General features: G+C 36.8%; 1 protein-coding gene across 1 annotated transcript in view; it reads right to left on the reverse strand.

The window, feature by feature from the left end:
• Nucleotides 1-2,457: 2,457 nt before the first annotated feature.
• DHX40 (DEAH-box helicase 40) overlaps nucleotides 2,458-22,176 on the reverse strand; it is a 38,494-nt gene continuing 18,775 nt past the window's right edge. The window contains exons 9-18 of the mRNA XM_090292213.1: nucleotides 22,032-22,118; nucleotides 21,728-21,910; nucleotides 17,656-17,736; nucleotides 16,882-17,039; nucleotides 10,179-10,293; nucleotides 9,558-9,666; nucleotides 8,778-8,872; nucleotides 5,163-5,232; nucleotides 4,691-4,916; nucleotides 2,458-3,698 (exon numbers count right to left, since the gene is read on the reverse strand). Coding sequence (XP_090148339.1) covers nucleotides 3,559-3,698; nucleotides 4,691-4,916; nucleotides 5,163-5,232; nucleotides 8,778-8,872; nucleotides 9,558-9,666; nucleotides 10,179-10,293; nucleotides 16,882-17,039; nucleotides 17,656-17,736; nucleotides 21,728-21,910; nucleotides 22,032-22,118 — 1,264 coding nt within the window. The 3' untranslated portion in view covers nucleotides 2,458-3,558. The remainder of the gene's footprint in view (nucleotides 3,699-4,690; nucleotides 4,917-5,162; nucleotides 5,233-8,777; nucleotides 8,873-9,557; nucleotides 9,667-10,178; nucleotides 10,294-16,881; nucleotides 17,040-17,655; nucleotides 17,737-21,727; nucleotides 21,911-22,031; nucleotides 22,119-22,176) is intronic.

Below are 22,176 nucleotides of genomic sequence, written 5' to 3' on the forward strand. Positions count from 1 at the left end.
TATGAAAAGTAAAAACCAGAAAATTCTCATGTATTTCACAAAATTAAGATATTTTCTTGTAAATAGTAATTGAAAAATGAAAATAAAAATCTTTTCTTTCAAATGAAATAATTTTAATTAAGATAGTTATGTGAAAAGTCACTACCTAGATTAGAGTACAGGTGGAAAAAAATGAAATCAAGACTACTTCCTGACATGGAAATTATATGAAATTAATTTTTGTCCATAAAGTTTTATAGAACACAGACATATCCATTTGTTTATGTATTACCCATGACTGCTTTTATACTACAACAGCAGAGTAGCTGCAACAAAGACTGTATATATAGCCTGAAAGCTTAAAATATTTACTGTCTGGCCTTATCAAATTCAAATGAGCTGATTTTATTTCCAGTACACAATTTGAAAATAAGGAATGAGTTGAGTATCTAAATATGTAAATTAACATAATAATGAAGCACCTTTTTTGGTCTATCATTAAAAATGTTTTTGAGGAACTACAAAGCTGCAATAAGACAGGCACTTGACTACATCGCTGTTAGGAATGTAAAAGAGGTTCATCTGTTCTGCAAGGTACTTTAGGAACAGGCATCAGGAGTCTAAAACTGACTTTCACTGCTCTAAAGAATTTGACCATAAGAACATCACAATTTATTCAATCATTTCCCTACTGATAGCTATATGCACTGTTTTCAATATTTTACTATTAGAAACAATGACACATTTTATGAATGCTGTATTTAAGATTTTTATGTATTTAACATAAATCATCAACTGACACAATCTATGGGAGTCACATTTTATGAAGAACAGAATATTTTATACAATCTCTGAGTTCCTAGGCTACGAATCTAAAGGTAGGCTTGCTGGATCACAGGTTATGCACATCTTCAACTTTACTAGATATTGCCAAAAACGTTCTCTAAAATAAGAACAATTTATTCTATGTCAACACTTTTCAGGTGTATTAATTGTTGTCAACTGATGGAAAAGAATGGCATTTCATTGTTATTTTCAACTGCATTTCCCTAATTACTAATAATATTCAATATCTTATTTATTGACCATTCATGTTTCTTCTTTTATGAAATGACTGACCAGGTCCTTTGCCCAATTTTCTGTGATAACATTTGTCTTCACTTGTTTCTTTGTTTTGCTTCACTTTGTAATTTAAAGATGAATCCTCATTTTTTTAAGAACAAACTTCTTCATAACTACCACCTTTCCTCCAAGGCTCCTTCCACCTTAACTAGACCCAGCATTATTCCTCTTATACTACTCCTCTCATAGCCCTCTCAATGGGAATAAATTCGTCTTGTCGACACCACTGCCACAATTACACCTTAAAGCGGTAATGATGTCATTCTCCTCCAATAAATGCTTATATATTACCAAAAACAGTCCAAATTCCATACTGTGGCTTTCAAAGCCTTCCATAATCTGTCCGCAACCAAAATTTTCTGCCTATATAAACTCTACACACCAAATAAATTAAGACTGCTTGCCATTTCTTGCAAATATCCCCTGGGCTTTCTAATTCTGTGTCTTGATCTATGCTCTTCCTAGCACCCATCTGTTTATTGGCAGTTCTTCAAGGAAAGCTCTTCCTTACAATATCACAACAAATAAATACAGAAAAGGGGGGGGGGTCACCATTTTGTAACAATAAGAATAAAACTGACTGAAGCAACAATCATCAGTTGATGATAAATCCAGAGGGAGATAATTTATGAGGAACAAAATTTCAAAGTATCCCTCCCCCAAATTACTTATTAATTATAAGAGTAACTAGACTGAAGAAATAAAAAACACCCTACTCAAGTAATCAAAGTTAATACCAATAAGGGTCAAATACCATGTGCCTCCAGATCTGATGTCTTAAGAGAAACACAAATTGAGAACATTCTATAAAATAACTAGGCTGTATTATTTTAAAATGTCAAAATGTTAAGCGTAAAAGACAAAGACAGACTAAGGACCTTTTGCAGATTAAAAGAGATTAAATATAACACAATTCTTGACTAAATGCTGAATTGGGGAAAACATCATAAAGGACATTATTAGGAGAACTAATGAAATTGGTATATGGACTATAGATTCAGAATGTGCGCTTAATTCATGGACATAAAAGAGCTTTCATTCCAAGAACCCAGATACACCCCCACCACATCAAAGGAATGCACTGATACATACACTTGAGAAGAGAAACTGATAAGCACAGAAGGTTAAAGGGAACAAATCAACAATGCTCAGAGAAATCATCACCACTCACCTTAATTCAAGAACAAACACAAGGATTTGAGTCCTCATGTGATTTTTCAATAAACACTTCAAGTTTCTAGTATTGAACAGAAAACTACTTAGATGTTAAAAGAAATAACTGCAAAATGGTTAGTCACCTATAAATATAGATTCTAAGTTTTTACAAAAAATTCTAAAACCACACATTATACTGCCTTTTGAATTTTAAGTACACTAATAGCTTTATTTCACAAACACTGAGTGACTACTATGTGCAAAGCACTGTGCTATGTGCCATGAAGGATACAAAGATGAAAAAGACACAGTCCCTGCCCACAAGGAGCGTATAATCTAGTGGGGGAGGACAAATACATAACTAGAATACAAGGCAGTAAACAACAGAGTGGACAAGTATGGAATGTGGCCTGAGCATGATACTAATTAGCCTCAAGGTAACAATTTGAAACACTGGCGATGTAATGTTGGCTGCTTTGAAAATCTCATTTAAATGGTCCTACCCAAGCAGCTGGAGGCAAAAGAGTAGGCCAGGTGGAAGGGCTGTTTGAAACAGTCACACCTACATACATGGTGCTCATACAAATATGTAGGGACAGCTACAAAAACAACATATATATATCATCTGTCCTTTGGTTCATGGCTATAGCTACTGTCTTAAACAATATACTTTTATATAAAAAGGAATCTGTATAATCCCAAAAAAATCAATTTAAGGATTAATATTAATTCAACAAAGAATCTTGCCATAGGCAATTTTCTTATTTACTAATTGTCTTTTCTGTAAATATCTATAAAACTCTTTAGCAATTAAACAGACATCTAAGTATTGCTGAGTAAAAACCTCTTATGTTCAGCCTTCTGAAGGGAATCGTCACATACCTGATAGATAACCTGATATAATAGTATTCTAATAGCAACAAGAAGGCCTTTAAGAGATTTAAGGAAAATAATTTTTAATGCTTCAATGCAAATGGAATACACTCTGATTACATAAAGTTCAATGTTCTTTGAAAATATCTCAGTGACAGCATTTGATACCAGTTAAGGCCAGCAATATTGAAGTGAGAAAAATATTACAAGTACTGTCTTCCATTGGTTTCATATATCATTGCCTATGACAACCCAATCTTTTCTTTGAAAATTCCATTCATTGCTCTTAACAAGCTTTGATGTGCTTTTAGCTTGTATGCTAGTAACAGCTGCTGACCACCTTCTCCTGGCAGTGCTCTTACATAAATGGCAAGTAGAAGCACATTTCTTGGCTGCTTTTCCTTTTTCCTGAATCGGAGGGCTCAATGCTTAGCCTGTTTCCTTCAGTGTGTCACTGTGATCCTGGGACCTCTGCTGCTTTCTCTCAAGGAAACGAGCACGTGCATCTGATATGGATTTATCGTCATTTCTCCTTTGCATTTTCTTCAGGACTTCTTTTGATATTCCATCTGAAAACATTGCAAATTATTCAGTAAAACTTTAGTTTTGAGATTCAGTACTAGAAATATTAAAAGAGATGCCCTGATCTTTCAATGTTTAGGGGAAAAGATGAAATTAAATTCTGCCCTTTCAAAACAAACAATGTAGTCCACAGTTAAAAAATAAGAGAATGAAGGATGGCCTAAGTGGTTAGAAAAATTGACCCTATTCAAGCACTTATACACTGCAGTTATACACTGCAACAAAACACCTAGTGTCTAATGGTACTAAAAAGACTCTTCTCTCATCTTGGGAAAAATTCCTCACCATTTCATTTCTCAGTGATGTTAAATAAGGATAATATAATCTGCTCCATCAATCAGCCTCAGAAAGCTTTACTGAAATAAAAAGCTTTATGTGTATGTGAGCTAAGAATTAAGCTTTCTGTCCCAGTTTAGTACCATGACTGTTTATGTCTCCTAACTAGGGACTTAACATTTCATGAAAAAAAAGATGTTCTGAGGTAATAAATTTACAAAATTTTATAAACCAAATCAAAATAATAAAGTACTACTGTGAGGCAGTATGCTAAAAATGTTAAGAGTATAAGTCACAGAATCAGGTTTTTGGATTCAGAATCCGGATTCACCAATTATGAACTATGGGATTTTCAGCAAATTACAGTACGCTGCTAGGTACTTCTTCAAAGACAAAATGGGGATATGTAGTTACCTTATAAGGTTATTGTGAAAATTCAATGGAGTAATGCAAGTTTTTAGCATATTGTCAAAGCTTAATATATGTTCTTGTTAATGATGTTGTTGGACAGAGGGGTTAAAAAAAAAATCAACTGGAAGGAAAGATGGAATTAAAAATAACTAAGTCTGAGGCTCATAATTCTTTGCTTTCTGAATAGACAGAGCCAGAATCTAAACCCTATAGCAATATTTCCGTAGTTACATGAGAATTTGGACATTTACGCTTCCTGGACTTCTATCAGTAGAACAAGTGATACACTCACCTTTTAGTTTTACATTTTCCTTATTTGTCCATCTCCTTCTTGCATCTTCTCTTGCTTCACGTCGGACCACACTGCTCAAATCATGTGCATTAAATTCATGCAACTTGGGTAACAAGTCTCTCACCCATTCATAACGAATTGGACACACAATTCTTGCGTAGACTTTGGTGGTAACTAATACCTCATGAAAAATGATCCATTCAAGTTTGGTTTCCTGTTCATGAAGCTATATAAAAGAATTCATTTAAGGATGATAGCTCGATAAACTGCCTTATTCCACATTAGATCAACCAAATACTATTTGCCCAAACTTTTCTGAATTAACCCTTATTTGCTTCCAACAGGAAGCACAGACCAACTCAATACCTCTACAGGTTTATATAATAATCTTAGCCTCAAAACAAAAAGTAGAAGACATCTGGATATTATACCGTTACAAATTTCTTCTGTTTATGAAAAATAAGGTACTTACTGCTGAGGAAGGATGAATGTGAACTGGGCTTCCACGCCCATCCATTGTGCAAAATGTTCTCCCAACAGATCTAAAAACCAAAAGCACAGTTACTGTGAAGCAAAGAAATAAGCAGAGCACTAAGTCAAACAATAAACAATTTTATGTTCTGCTACAAAGATCACTATAAACAGAGGTTCAACTTTATTCAATTGTCACTATAACTTCTACCAATTCATCTCAAAGTAATGTTACAACTTAAACAGTCATTTACTTAAGCGTAAACACCTTTGGTTAATAAGTAGTAACATTAACAATAATACAGTATTTGGGCTTTAGAGTTTCCAAAATACTTTCATAATAAAGGCTCAAAACAACCTGAGTTCTGAGAGCTACACATGTTAAGGTGAAAAGTGAGATTTCAAAAAAATTGGCTAGCCTCTTAAGGTCACAGAGCTAACGTATAGTAAAAGCAAGTCCCAATCATAGATTTTCTAACTTCCTCTCTCTTTTTTAAAGGCATTAATGATTTTCACTATTCTAAAATATGACAATTAGAACAGTTTATGAATTTTTCTAATTCATGTTCTTAATTTCAAATTCTTATCCTCTTCTACACTTCACTACATAAATGTTATTCCAAAAAACTTGTCAAATAATAGCCCTAGTTCAACTGTCACCACAATCAATTTCCTAGGGTACTTTATATATATTCCTATTACAACCCAGATTAGACAGCATTATAATTATTTTATGTATCTGTAGAGTATATTTGAACAGCACAAAAATATTTTTTACTTGCACCATTTGAGCATTAGTTGCTGACCTTATGCCCCATCATTCCCAAATACCTGAGTGTGCATTTCCTATGATCAAGGACATTTTTTACCTAGTCATAATACATGCAGCAAAACCAGGGAATTAACACTGAGATATTACTAATATTTATTTCTTAGGTCTACTGAAGTTTTATCAAATGTCCTCATAAGGATCCAGTTCAAACATCATGCATTGCCTTTACTTTTCATGTTCCCTTAGTCTCCTTCATTCTGGAATACTTCCCCAGTCTTTCTTTGCCCTTCATGATCCTGACACCTCTAAAGATTATAGGCTAGTTATATTGTAGGATGTCCGTGAATGTGAGTTTGTTTCAGGATTAGATTCATGTTATGCATCCTTGGCAGGAATATCACAGAAGTGATGCTGTTTTCATTATATGCTATCAGGAAAAACATGACTGTGATTTGTTTCATAGATGATAATGTTCACTTTGATTGTCTGATTTAGATAGCATCTACCTAGCCTTTACACTGAGAAGATACTTTTTTCCCTTTATAATTAACAAGAATTTTGTAGGGGGGATAAATGGCAATGGAAGCAGATTTGACCTGGAGAACACACAATACAGTATACAGATGATGTATTACAGAATTGTACATCTGAAACCTATGTAATTTTTTAAAATCCTCACCTGAGGACATTTTTTCACTGGAGAGAGAAGGAAGAGAGAGAAACACTGATGCGATAGAGAAGCACCGATCAGGTGCCTCCTGTACACACTCGGCCTGGGATCAAACCTGCAACCTAGGTATGTGTCCTGACTGGGAATCGAACCCGCAACCTCTTTGGTTACAGGACGACACTCCAACCAATTGAGCCACACCAGCCAGGGCTGAAACCTATATAATTTTATTAACACGTTAAGCGCCATGTCAGTCACCGGTGACTGGCACTGTACTTTCCATTCGGACCACGTCAGTCACCGGTGACTGACAGTATACTTTTCTTAAGTATTTAGAAAGCATTTCTAAAAGAATACAGAGTACAGATTGCGATAAATACATACAAGAAATATATCTGAAGATATACATGCAGTTTTATCGCAACCTTACACAGATCTCCGGTTGCCAGCTATCAGTGAAATCAAATATGGGGGCTAAATGGAAAGGAAGACAAAACAGGCTGGGTGCATAACGTTAACCAATGTCACGCCAATAAGTTCAATTTAAAAAATTGTAGAGATGCTCCACTATGTAAATAATTCCATTTGTCATGAAACTTTTAATTTACTCATTTACTAATTTATATGACTATACTCTCATGGCCCTGGCTGGTTTAGCTCAGTGGATTGAGCGTCGGCCTGCGAGCTAAGTGTCGCTGGTTCGATCTTCCAGTCACGGCACATCAGAGAAGGAAAACTCTGACTCCAAAAAACCTCCGCTGCCTTGCGGCATACCTCTTCAGGGGAAAGGCTAAGGGAGTAAACCCCGACAGAAAATCCGGAGCCGGAGTCCCTAAGGCGGTTTGACGTTGTAGTCAACACTGGCAACTCCTGCGGCGCACCTGAAGCCAAGCTGTATTGACTCCGTCTTTCCCTTGGACCCTTCAGCTGCGAAGAGAGGGGGGGTCTGCTGCATGGGCAACAGCAGACCCTCCATATTACCCTGCCCAGGCTCTGTAGCTTCAGCGTCATCGCACTTGATTCAACACGGGAGGAGACAGATACCATGTCACTCCCGAGTCGGACTGCACAACCATTTTCGGCGGTGCAGATAGACTCTTAAGAAGCTACACCATCGTCTCTCGAGACGGACGGCTGCCGACGACGACCGACGACCCTCATGACTTCACATTTTATTTAGTGGGTTATATCCATTGCTATCATTTATTTTGATGTTCAAAATGTCCCACATTTGATCAGCCGGAGCCATTTCAAGCTGACATGGCCTCAACCTTCACTAATCACTTCTTTGCTTGCTGGCAAAATAAGATGTTCTGGGCCCATCTTGTACTTTTCCAGCCCTATTTCTCCAAAGAACTGTGAGTCCTTCATGCAGCAGATGATCTTTCCAAGTCAAGATATGGGCATCATCATTGTTCCCAGTCCATCTCAGAGTTAGGGAGTGAGTGAGTGTGTGTGTGTGTGAATATTTATACACATACACGTTTTATATATACATATATATATATATATATATATATTCAGTAACATCTACTTTTATTTCCACGTCCATCTATCCTTCCATCTATTAAAAAACTTCAGTTCACAATGATACCCTCAAGTTCCAATCCAACACCACAGAGCTCATTCTTGTTTTCTCCCTTTCAGTATTTCCAACTCCCTTCACCATTAGCCTTAATATATTTAATTATGTGATCAATTCCTCTGTATATAATGAATCTCTATCACCAAAATCATTACCCCTTTCCTTACAAAGATACCCTCCTCACTCTGACACTCAATACTGAACGCCTCCCATGTGACAGCTTTCTCCATCCCACTCAAGCCCTGACACTCCACACCAACCTACCCTTCCGGGATGCCAGCCTCAACCTTTAGGCCTTCACATTCCACACAGAGCCCCCGACTCTGCAAGAAAAGCCTTGTCACTCAACTTAGGCATTGATACCCATGCTGGAAAGCTTTCCTTTAGACTCCCCTCCCGCCGCACTTGAGCTCCAATATCCCACTCTGAGGCCTGCACAAGTCGCAGTTATGAAAAGAATCACTGTGACAGACATCATCATCATCACAGAGCTTTAAGCAAACCATCAACCTTTAATAGTAAACAGTTCAATATGGTAGTCAAATATAGTAGTATTTCTTTATCCATCTCTCAAGCTCGTATTGCTTACCTTCGAGCTACATTTTTGAAATAGCCTGCACAAAGACATCTTCGCAGTACTTCATGTTTAGGGCCTTCAAAGGTCTCTCTTGGGAAATCACTTTGCTATAGAAAGAATATATATACAGTGGTAAATCTCACAGGACAATTAAAAATATCCTTTTATTTTAAAAACTCCACATTTCTAAAGATTCTGTTTCTGGCCAACATGGAGTAAGAGGAACCAGATTTAGCCTTCTGCTTGAAACAACCAAAAAACTGACAAAACTTATGAAATAATGGTTTCCAAAACACTGTACGTATATCAAGAAATAAGAGATAATGATCTTTAAGGAATAATTAAATAAGGAAAATAAACGAAATAAAACCAACAACCGCCCCAGCTTAGTCAACCGTGAAAGAGATTTCAGATGAAGGTGCAGAGAAGGAAAAGCCCACGTGGAATCTAGAGAACTCCCTGGGTTAGAGGCAGAGCTGAGAGTCCAGGAAGAGCAAAAGGACTTGAGTCCACAGGAGTTCAGGAAAGAAGACAACTGCACAGAGAGGTCTGCACTCCGCCAAGTGCTGATCAGCATATGAACACGAGGATATGATCGTGAGGAGACTACCCAAGGCCAGGTAAAGGACCTCCGAGAAGGGTAAGGGATTATGACGCTTGGTGCTCATGTAGGGTTAGCAATGGCGACTATGACTACAAACCAGACTAGAACATATCATAATTTATATGGTTGTGGTTCTCAGAGGGTCTCGCCCAAATGCTACTCAAGAAAAAAGCAATTATAGCAATCACCTGTTTAAGCTTCCTGATTAGTTCTCGAAGTTGAGCTTCAACACGAAATGCAGAAAATAAGCACCTCCAATGAATCCAGTGCTTTTGGCACCATGAAGCTGGAGCTCCGCTGTAAAACAAAAATACTGGTATCTGGAAAATGTCTTCTGTAAGTGAAAGAGTATAACACCCTCACTTCTATTACAAAACTAAAAACCAAAAAGCAACTGTCAGCTCTTTTAAGAGACTTGTCCTATTACTGAAAAAGCACTTCAAGGAAGTCGAAAAAACAATTAATGTGGGTTCCTCTGAGTGAATTAAAAAATTATTTGTAAATGGATTTTTTATACACATGTGCTTTAACAAAACATCCAATCATATTCCCATCTAAGTTACCTATATAGAACCAAAATTCTATAAGGTCATTTTCAGAAAAGTTTAGGGAGAGACGAAAAGAACTATTATTTCATAAACGCCTTCTAGGTAACAGTCACCTGACACAGATAAATCTCACTAATGTTCACAAAAATACCTTTAAGTTCAATATCATCCCCATCAAACCCAATTGTCTAAACTCACACAATAAGTACATATTGGAGCTATATTTCAAACTGACAATTTCAGTACATACAACTCACATACCTTGATTTGCACTGCTCAAAAATAACAGCTAACGTTGCAAAGTCATTAAATCCGCCAGCTTTGGCTGCCAATTCTCGATGTCTCTGTTCTGCTTCCTTCTGGTACTCTGGATCAACTACAACGACAGTTGGAGAGGCAATTTAGTTCTACTTTACACTTTGTTTATTCAAGCTTATTAAAATTTGCCTCAGCCTCTGGGGAGGAATAAGGTGGAACTATATTAACTTTTGGAGTGGGTCTCTAATTACTCTCACAGTGCCTTTTCTTCTTTTAACCACACTTTGGAGATTTTGTCAGAATAGCAACAGTACTTCTCCCAATCCATCTGCCTTTACAATAGTATTTAATACTTATTTTTTAATTCATTTTTATCATAAGAGTAATCCCTGCTCACAGTAAAAAATTACATAAAACTTCTATGTTCTCCATTTTGTCACATTACCCATAAACCTATCCTCAAGGCTAACCACTGCTAATTATTCAGTGTATGTCCTTCAAGATATTTTCTATGTATATGTAAGGATATGTATATAATAATTTATTTTAACATAAATAGGATCTGGATTAAAAGCTGGTGGACACCATAACACAGACAAGACCTCCCCAGTCAGAATCGAATGACTGGCAGCTACCGGTAAAGCTGACCTGTGTCTAGGAAGTAGGGAAACGGTTTCTCTAACTTTTCTAAAACTAGCCTGGTAGGGGGACGCAGAAATATGTGTTTGTGGGTGTTTTAAGGAAAATAAGGCTTAATGGCAGAAACCCGCAAATAATCTAAATCTATATAACCATTAAATAATTCTTTCTCTTTTCACTAAAAAAAAAAAAAAACTATTACACACACACAAAAAGGGTTTCAATAATGGGGGGATAAGGCTTTAAGTGTCACATACAAATAAGTACCCTTTATTTCTATAAATATTAGTTAAAATAATTAAAATAAATACTTTAAAACCAACCCAATGTTACTTTAAATTTGTTCCATTTTAAGCAAAGCTGTTCACCACCTAAGACTATTTAATAGTCCTTGATCCACTGCCGTATAAAGCAATAGAGAGAGAGAGCAGACATAGTGTACAGTTTACTGCAGCAAAAAAAAGTTACTAAAAATTTGACAATATCATAATTTTGATATTAAAATCTTTATTCAATGTTAGATCTGAGAATACTAGCCAGTTTTACCAATAAGTATATAATAAACTAAATTAAGTAATCTACAGTGACTAAGAACCAAGCCAGAAAGAATTGCTTAACCTATAAAGCCTATAAATGCACTTATAAGCCCTGACCAGTGTAGCTCAGTGGGTTGGGCATCATCCCACAAAGCAAAAGGTCATCAGTTTGATTCCCAGTCAGAGCACGTGCCTGGGTTGCGGGCCCAGTCCCTAGTAAGGGTGCATGCAAGAGGCAACCATCAGTGTTTCTCCCACACATCGATGTTTCTCTCCCTCTCCTTCTCCCTCCCACCCCCTCTAAGAATAAATAAATAAAATCTTTAAAAATAAATAAATAAGTACACTTAGAAACAGCTGGAAAGCCAATACACACTTTGGATATAACAAGAGTCAGCAAGTCACATGCTCAAAAACTGAAGATGCCTTTTGCAGCAGCTGAAGATCTTAATGATCCAGGTTTAAAAATTAAGTCTAGTTCATACATGTATACACAGGGAGATTATCTCTCAAAGTTGAGTAAGAAACTGGTAGTGGTTGTTGCCTCTAACAATCAGACCTGGGAACATATTTAGGAGAGGAAGACTTATTTTTCACTTACTTTCTTTTGTAGTGTTTGACTTTTTAACTATACAATAGTACAGTTAAATACTCTCTCAGAGAGACACCTATTAAACTATTCAAAATTATCAAAATCTCTGGAGATGGACCGAATCTATGAAGTTCACTGAGAACAGTAGGAAGCCTCGCATTAGAATAGGTAATACAGTCAACCCCCCCCAACTCTGTGTGAAGAACTAATCGGAGGGCTCGGCAACCATGACGCGGTGGTGCCCTTTCTCTCACCCCCGTTTCTGATCAAGGTTGGACAGCTGATGACAATGCAGGCCCCCATTCCCTTACAGCTCTGTATCGTAGGAAATCTGTCCAGTGAGTCCAGTGGCTGAGTGATAGCTCCCACTATTCCCAGTTTCCTGGAGCTGTTCAAGTATTTTTTAAATTTTTAAATTAAAAAAATTTTTGGCAGCCAGTGTATATCCACAGATGCCATCTTGCCAGGCTTTGTGCTGAGGAAGCTGTATACTGGTCAGAAGGTCCCATCACCTCTGCCCCAAGCTTCTGCTCTACAGGGAGGACCCAGCCAGGGTCCACAGGCAGGGAAGCCAGTGAAGAGCAGGTACCCAATCAATCCCCTGCTCCTTAGCACAGAGATTCTTCCCAGGGGTAGGTTGGGACAAACACTGTCAAAGACTGGTAATACCTTAAAGCTGCCCAACTTTATCTGGATCAGACTATGAAGCAATTTATGCCCCAGGACACTGTCAAAAACAACAGAGCAATCAGTGGAGACTGACAATTTGGTGTGGAAATAACAGAGACAGACCAACCAAAAACTTAATAGAAAGATCAGAGAAACCTGTTAAAACCATAGTTATCCCAATGTTGTGGAAGACTGCAAACGCTCAAGGCTGCAGCTTCTGAGGAGCAAAGGAGAGGGACCATCTGAGCCTCTGGTCTTTGGCTCAGCACAGAACAGACTCACAAACTCCCTGAACTGTGAAGATTGTCTCCCAACCACACAACACAGATCTAGTAGGAAAGACTGAAAGCATCACTGGCATAAGGGACTCAAGTACAACCTCCAACCAACAGTGGCTGACTGCTGGAGTTGAAATGTACAATAAGCAAAACGAGAACTTCACTATGTGGGGCCCACCAGTAGACATGCGCTGGCAGAGGAACAAATCAGCAAAATATAGAACAAGGGAGATTGTGCAATTCAAAGAACAGAGGGAAAAAATGAAGGAAAATGAAGTCTCAGAGACGTGGGACACCATTAAGCACAGGGACTGTCAAAAAGGGAGGAGAGAAAAGAGCAGAAAAAATTTTGAGGAAATAATTCCAAAATTTGATGAAAAACATCAATCTATACAATCAAGAAGTTTAATGAACTCCAAGTAGGATTTAAAAAAAAACAATCCAAATGTTCAAGATGATAATAAACTAATTGTTGAATACTCATATAGTAATAAAATACTACTCAACAATGAAAAGAACAAAAGCACTGATACATACAACAAAATGGATGAATCTCACATACAGTATGTTGACCAAAAGAAGCCAAACACAAAAAACTATATACTATATAATTCTATTTATATGATGTTCCAGATGAGGCAAAAGCAATCCGGATAAACACCAGGAAAGTGGCTGATGTGGGATGGCATCTGACTGGGAAGGAGCACTAAGGAAATTTACTGGAGTGATAAAACTGTTCCATATCTTGACAGGGGTGTGGGTTATGGGTGTATGCTTTTCACAAAATTAACTGAATTATACACCTAAGAATTAATACATTTCACTACATGTAAATTTTACCTAAAAAACTGTAAGTAAATATTGAAGTCTAGTTATATAGGCTTGCCTTTAACAATGGTATAGCTTAGCAATTCTGAAAGTACTTTTGTATATTTTAGGGACAATGAACAATTTAAATATGGACTCGGGACTAGATAATAATATTGTATCAATGTCAAATTTCCTAATTTTGATAACTTTGGTTATATAAGAGATTACCCTTGTTCTTAGTAAATATACATGTAAGTATGTTGTGGTAAGGGAGCACAATGTTTCCAATTAATTTTCAAATGATTCAGAAAAAGAAAATGTATGTTTATACATAAATAGAAAATAATTAAGCAAATGCAGCAAAATGTTAAAAACTGCTGAAACTAGATAAAAGGTATAAGTAAGTTCCTTTCACATTCTTTCAACATTTCTGTAAGTTCAAGGCCCTGGCCGGGTAGCTCAGCTGAGTCGAGTGTTGTCCTGAGAAGCCAAGGTTGCAGGTTTGATCCCCACTCAGGGCACACACAAGAACCAATGAATGAATGCATAAGTAAGCAGAACAACAAACTGATGTTTTTCTCTCTCTCTCTCTCTAAAATCAAGAAATAATTTTTTTAATTGTATTCAGAATGTCACAAAAAAAGAAGAAGGAGGGGCTGGGGGAAGAAGAGGGCAACTGCAGCTAACACCAGACGGCTTTCATGTTTAAGTATATCAGCAAGGAAAAACATCTTCTTTTTCTGGCCCTGCAAGACTATTAGAATTGGATCACCTTAATCCGATTAAGTCCCTGCTTTTACAAATGAAAAATTGTGACCCCCACCGGAAGAAAGTAAAGCTGACATGTGACAAACTAAGCCGCATCCCATAATGACACACCAAGAAAAGAAAGAAGCAAAAGTTTAAAAACATGAAAACCTCAAAATAATCTCTAAGGGAACAAGGGCCAAACTACCATTTCTTTTGAGTCTTGGAGGGGAAAAAGGTTAATATATTACTAATGTACTGAAACAGGGCAAAGGTTCACCATACTATCTTCTTTTACCAGTGAAGGGAAATTAACTCTCAGCCAGGAACATTATACACTCCCTATTTCAAACAACTAAGTTAAAGGATAACAAAATGTAAAAATCATTTGTCTTCACTTTCATGTCCTATGGGACTGGGTATACAATAGTCAAAAAATGCTCAGTGACGTAAACACACAATAAACAGATGATATGTAGAATTGTACAATTACCTATATAATTTTATTAACCAATGTCACCCCAATAAATTGAATGAAAGTCCCACCAAGTTATTTTGTGAATCTCAACAAACTGATTCTAAAGTTTATATAGAAAAGGGAAAGACTCAAAATAGCCAAAACAGAGAGAGAGCAGTCGGAAACTGACTCTATCCAACTCAAAAGTCACTATAAAGATCCAATAATAAAGACAATGTGGTATTGACAGCAGAATAAAAAAACGACCAATGGAAGAGAAAACAGGGCATAGAAACAGATCCACACAAATACAATCAAATGACCTTTGGCAAAGGAGCAAAAGCATTTCATTGGAGAACTGTCTTTTGAACAAGTGGGACTGGAGCAAACAGATATCCAAATCCTAAAAGATAACATAGGAGAAAACCTAGATGACCATGGTATGGTGATGACTTTTCAGATAAAACACCAAAGGCATGACCCATGCAAGAAATCATTCATAAGCTGAACATCATTAAAACTAAAAATTCCGGGGGGGGGGGGGATTACTGGGGGAGGGATGGTGCTGGGCAGAGGGGAGCAAAGGGGAAAAATTTGAACTATTGTAACAATATAATCAATAATATATAGTTAAAAAACAATAACGACTAAATATTCCTGCTCTGCAAAAGACAAGGTCAAGAAAATGAGAAGACAGGCCATGGATTGGGAGAAATGTTTGCAAAAGATATTATTTGATAAAGGACAGTTATCCAAAATATACAAAGAACTCTTAAAACTCAACAGTAAAAAGACCTGAACAGACACCAAAAAAGATATGTAAATGGCAAATAAGCATACAAAAAAATGGTTAACATGTTATGCTATAAGGGACCAACAAATTAAAACAACAATGGTCTATCACTACACACCTACTAGGATGATCAAAATCCCAAACACTGGTACCACCAAATGCTGGTGAGGCTGTGGGGCCACAGGAATTCTCAGACTCACTGCTGGTAGGAATGCAAAGTGGTAGAGACCTCTGGAAGGCCTGGAAGACAGTTAGGCGGTTTCTTACAGATCTAACTAAACATATTCTTTTTTTTTTTTTTTTAAGATTTTATTTATTTGGTTTTAGAGAGAGGGGAAGGGAGAAAGAGTGAGAAAGAAACACAAAGTGTGGCTGCCTCTCACGCGCCCCCAACTGGGGACCTGGTGTGCAACCCAGGCATGTGCCCTGACCAGGAATCGAACCAGCGACACTTGGTTCGTAGGCTGGCACTCAATCCACTAAGCCACAGCAGTCAGGGTTCTAAACATATTCTTATCATGCTATTCAGCAGTGAGTTGAAAACCTATGTCTACACAAAAACCTCCACATAGATGTATATAGCTCTTTTATTCATAACTGGCAAAAGTTAAAAGCAATCAAGATGCCCTTCAATAGGTGAATAGATAAACAAAATCCATACAATGGAATATTTTTCAGCAATAAAAAGAAATGAGCTATTATACCACAAAAAGACATGGAGGAACCTTAAATGTACATTGCTAAGTTAAAGAAGCCAATCTGAAAAGGCTACCTACACTATGATTCCAACTATACGGCCTTTTGGAAAAGGCAAAACTACAGAAGGTAAAAAGATTAATGGTTGTTTCTAGGGGCTTGTTGGGGGAGGGTCGTAGGGATGAGTAGGCGGAGCACAGGAAATGTTCAGGGACATGAAACTATACTGTATAATACTGTGCTGGTAAATACATGCCATTAGATTTGTCAAAATCCACAAAATACACAACACAGTGATCCCTTTATTAATAATAACATATCAATATTGGCTCATCAACTGTAACAAATGCACCACAATAATGAAAGATGTGAACAATAGAGGAAACTATGTATATCTGTACCTTCCCTCAATTTTTCTATAAACCTAAAACTGTTCTAAAAAATGAAGTCTGTTAATTAAAAAGTAAACCTCTTTAATAAACTTCTTACCAGGTCTAATGAAGACATTTTCCACAGACAACATTGCGGCTATTGGAAGTAGTAGATCTTCACAGTCCAGAGATGCAGCCTTTATTACTGCACATGTCAGATGTGGAGGGAGAGGAAATTCCACCATAGACAAACCCAATCTGGTCACATGGCCACTCCTTAATAGAAAAAAAATTTCTTAAGTCTTTCTGCCCTGGGAGAGTACAAATGAACTGTCCATCATTCACAATGTATTAGATATAATTTAGATCATCTTAAATTACCGGCAGAAATACAATTCAATGTAAGAAACATAATACACAAAAAACAAAGATAATAAACTCCTCGCTGCCGAGGGCCAATACATCTAGAAAACTAAACAATGATGCAGAATAAAGAACAAAATGCTACAGAAACACAGACGATATCCTTGAAGTAATGAGAGTGCAAATGACCAAACCGTTCCCCATCACACAATCATGAGAACATGGACTTGGGCTCTTACCATTTTGATGTACCCAGCATAATGCCTGGCACTGAAATAATACTCTGAAATTACTTGTTAATAGCACCAATGTTAAACGAAATTAGCTTTACAGCGCAGTTTGTAAATTCAGAATTGTGATGAAGAAAGACTGAGGACAATTTCTAATTTCAGGTAAAACAATCTATTCAATTCCAACAAGTCATCTCCTACTTACAAAGGAAAGGGTTAAGAACTCTATTTTAAAAAAAGATTAACGTGTGTTGTGGTCAGGTCTGGGGGAAGGGGCTTTGTCTGTCTGTCTGTGTTACCTGTCAATAGCATCACACTGGTAAAGTTGTTTAAGGGCTTCCAAAATAAGTCTTTCATTAGGTGGGTCCAAATAGGGAAACCTGTGTGTTGACATGAGATATAAAATTAGATTCCATCTCTTTCTTGCTTTTTCTTTTCTTTTTTCTTTTCTTTCTTTAGATTTTACCTATTTAGAGACAGGGGAAGGAAGGGAGAAAGAGAGGGAGAACAACATTGATGTGTGAAACACTGACCCGTTGCCTCGCACGCTCGCCAAGGGGACCCAGCCCACAACCCAGGCACGCGCCCTGACTGGGAATCAAACCGGCGTCGTTTCGGTTTGCAGGCCAGGGCTCAATCCACTGAGCCACACCAGTCAGGGCAAGATTCCATTTCTTGAACACTAAGATTTTACACAGATTTGAAACTTTCTTTAAAAGGTTTTAGCTCTGTTTTTTTAATTCTCTCTTTTTTTTTTTAGGCATTCTGTGATCATGATCAGCATTCAGCAAAGGACGAAATAATTTTTTTCTGACTCACAGTCTTCTATTAATTCAAGAAACACCTCTTTTTGATCTTCTTAGCTGGAACACACTTGCCACTCTTCTTTACTTATCTTAATCCTGCCCCATTCTTTATAGCCAATGTCAACTTAACTCTGCTCTTTGGTCTATGGTTTTTATTACAATTTTATAAAACAGGGAGAAAAATTCACTGAAAGTGGCCAAAAATTACAATTTGTTTAATAGTACTTCAAAATGGCTTTTGATAAAAAGGCAAGTATATTCAATGAATTTTACCATATTTTTTTATGTCTGTGTATGTACTTATTTTCTCCTGAACTCTGAAGGCAAGACACAAATACAATATCAATTCACCCCCAAAATATTCAGCATGCATCCCCTGAAAAAAGGATTCTTTTACATAACCACAATACCATAGGACAATTAATAATACTCACAAAGGATAACAGTGCCATATAACCAAGCATAAATACACACACACACACACACACACACACCGAGTTTTAAACAGGAACACTAGTTAGTTAATATTTTCTGTACTGGATTATTTTTTCCACCATAAGTCTTGAGATGATAAATCATCTACTCCAATTTCTCATCTTGAAAAAGGTCCAACAAAGGACAAAAGGTCCAATACCTTACACAAAAGTCCATTCCAGGATTGACTGACAGCTCTATTTCAAAATAAATAAACAAAAATTTCATAGACTCTTCTACAGTCAGCTTTCTAAACCTGCAACACTTTCTATAAAAGGCCAAGAAGTAAATATTCTGGTTTTGCAGGACATATGGTCTCTGTCACAATTACTCAACTCTGCTGTTGCGCAGAGAGCGTGAGTGGGCGTGGCTGTGCTCCAATAAAATCTTACTTATAAAAACGGTGAGCTGGGATCGCAGTGTGTGACTCCCACCTTAGGGCAGTGTAAAACCAGTCAGCTTCCTCTTCTATATAAGACCATTTTCAGATTTGTAAAAGCTGCAATTTCCTCCCATTGATTCTATCAATTACTGATCTGCCAAGCACACCTTATATTATTTCGTTCTAAGAGACTCACCATACCTAATTGCCAACTTTTAGAAACACTCTCTAGTTTGTTAAACTTCTCATAAAACAGCAATATCCAAAAGTAAACTCCAAATGTTAGAGTGACCAGCACAGAACAGGGATGCTATAATTCCCAGTCATTTGGACATTGCTGTCTATTAACTTAACCAAAGTCTATGCCAGTGGGATTTTTAAAATTGTTTTTTAACAGCATAATATTGCAAACTTATATTAAGTTTGTGGTAATCTGATAATATCAGATTTTTCACATGAATTTCCTTAATGTGCAGCCAAAACACAGGCTATAAGATGTAGCCTTTCAGGCTTTTACCTTGTGACTCTTGTCCAAGGTTCTGACCTGTTGAGGTCATTCTAAATCTTGGTTTTAATTAGCTACTGATTAGATAGCAAGACATTTTCCAGAAATCTGATAATCAAGACTTCAATATATTTAATAATTTCGTTAAAAATGCTTATCAGGAAAGAGCGAAGGTCAGCATACTAACAGCAAAACCTCTACCTAGGCGACACTAAGCAATTAATCAATACGGATTTGGCTATTTGGCAACTAAACTCGATTCAGCAGCACTGTCACTGTCTTCACAAAGATGTCAAATGTAATGTTGTTAAATACTGTGTTGAAAATAAGAGACATTAGTTTATCATTCAATAAATTCTTGTGGTACACCCATTATGTGAATGATGTTGTCTTCAAACTGCAAAGGAGATGGTTTACAATGACACAGTCTTTGGGAATGATTTTGAATCACACTGATTATTATAAATCACCATTAAATTCTCTTAAGCCATTTTCCAATAAACTATACCACAATCTGCTAAGAATCAATGACAGGCTAACTGAGTAGTTGTTCCCCCAATCTGCCATTTTCCTAAATGGAAAACTTAATACATTTGCATTTCTCACTATTTTCTGGTGACCTGTTCTGCATAATTTCTCACTGACAACTCACAATACATTTGACATTAAATGTACAAGTTCTTTTATTACCATAGAAATAATGTCTAAAGCCTCGAGACAGATTCATTTATGGTTGCTAGGTGTTCATCTCATTATTTTCTAATCCATCTTGGTCATCAATTCCTCCTTAACTAGACTTGTTTTTATCTTTCCAGTTTTAAAATCATTCTTGATAGAAGAGAAAGGGAAAGCAAAATAACTGAAAAGCTCTATTTTCTTTCTGCCACCTATGAATAGTATACCATCTATCCCAAATACTGGTTCTAGCTCTCCTTATTCTACACACATCTTAAAAAGGAGGAGAGAAATCTTTTTTTTTTTCTTTTCCACTAGTTTGAGAACTTTTAGTACAGTGTAGATCTTAAAATGTAAGATGGAAAAAAATAACTCAGTACAGATATTAATTATTGTTTCTGTTTTTCTAATGTATATTTATTCTTGGTTATTTGTTCCTCTGCTATCTTTTGTAAATATTATATTCAAATCTGAGTTCGCCTGAAAGCTTTCTGCTTGGCCATGTAGATTTATTTAAATAGCTCTTCACTGATATCATTTATGCTCACTGTTAGAATTTCATATATTACAAGTTTTCTCTTTCTAGGATCTATATTCTCATTCAGAAAATCTCTAGTCTTATGGTAACTATCCAAAACTTTTTTCAACTGATTTATTTGGATTCATCTAGTAATTACTTCCCCTCTTATTATGAATTTAAAGAATGCAGACCTGGCCAGATACCAAATTGGTTAGAGCACCATACTAATACGTCAAGGTTGGCGTTCGATCCCTGGCCAGGGCACATACAAGAATCAACCAATGAACGCCTAAATAAGTGGAACAACAAGTTGATGTTACCCCTCTCTCTCTAAAAAACAATAATAAATTTTTAAAAATTAGAAGAATGCATGGCCACCTTCTCCCAAGTTCCTGACATTTTTACATCCCCAGACAAGACCAAAATTAAGAATAAGACAGTACTTTCCTCCATTTCTCCCTTTACCATGTGTATGTAACATGAAATTTCAAGCCTCTACAACAATATTGCCATATACTAATTAATTATATAGTTTAACATATGACTAATTTAACAGTTCTCTTCACTGCTTCACGTATCTGAATCTTGTTTCTCTAATACAACTTAAGCTTAGTAAAAGCAAAAAAAACCACTAGAGTATTACCCTGTCTCTCGCAGTGCATGGTACAATGCTGGCCACACAAAAGATGCTACCCCCCTCCCAATAAAACAAAACAAAACAAAACACTTTTCTGGCTAGAATTGAGATCATTATATACCTTTCATAACAGGTATACCAGTGGTCACTAAACAACCCAAATAATATCAGTTTCAGGCACACCATGAAACCAAGGTTAAAATAGGAGCAAGGGATCAGGTTCTAGGAAAGCAAGGAAAGAAGCCTTTTATATGGATTTAGTTGAACCTTGAGATGGAGGGATGTCTGAGCCAAATACTTCAAAAGAATTTCCAAGAAATAACCTGGCTCCACCCTAACACATTCCTCTTGTCTTTAAAGCTGTCTACGTACCTTATAACATCATGTATGGCAAGGCACTTTAAGGTCAGAACTACAGATGTCAGACTAGTTCTCTTGATCTCAGGGATCACATGGTCGGGCATACACTGGTTCCAGAACTCTTTACTATAGATCCGAAAGCATTTTCCTGAGGAAGTCCTACCAGCTCGGCCACTTCGCTGTAACGCCTCACTCCTTTAGGAGAAAAAAAACAGGAGTCCCCAAAATGTTCTGTGGGTTTCCTAACCAATCCACTTCCCGCCCCTGAGCCAGCTAGAAATTACCTGATCAACTATTCTTTGACATAGAGACTTACTTTGAAATTGGAACCACCTCCAGGATGTCCAGCCCCAATCTGGGGTTGTGATTTAACTGCTTCACAAAGCCGCCATCTACCACGTATCTAAGGAGAATAAAAGACAAGTTTAGTTTCTAGGAAATAAGAAAAGACCTGTTAATTT

Source organism: Furipterus horrens, unplaced genomic scaffold (genome assembly GCF_987537825.1).
Source record: "Furipterus horrens unplaced genomic scaffold, mFurHor1.1.pri manual_scaffold_11, whole genome shotgun sequence".
In the NCBI taxonomy this organism is placed as follows: Eukaryota; Metazoa; Chordata; class Mammalia; order Chiroptera; family Furipteridae; genus Furipterus; species Furipterus horrens.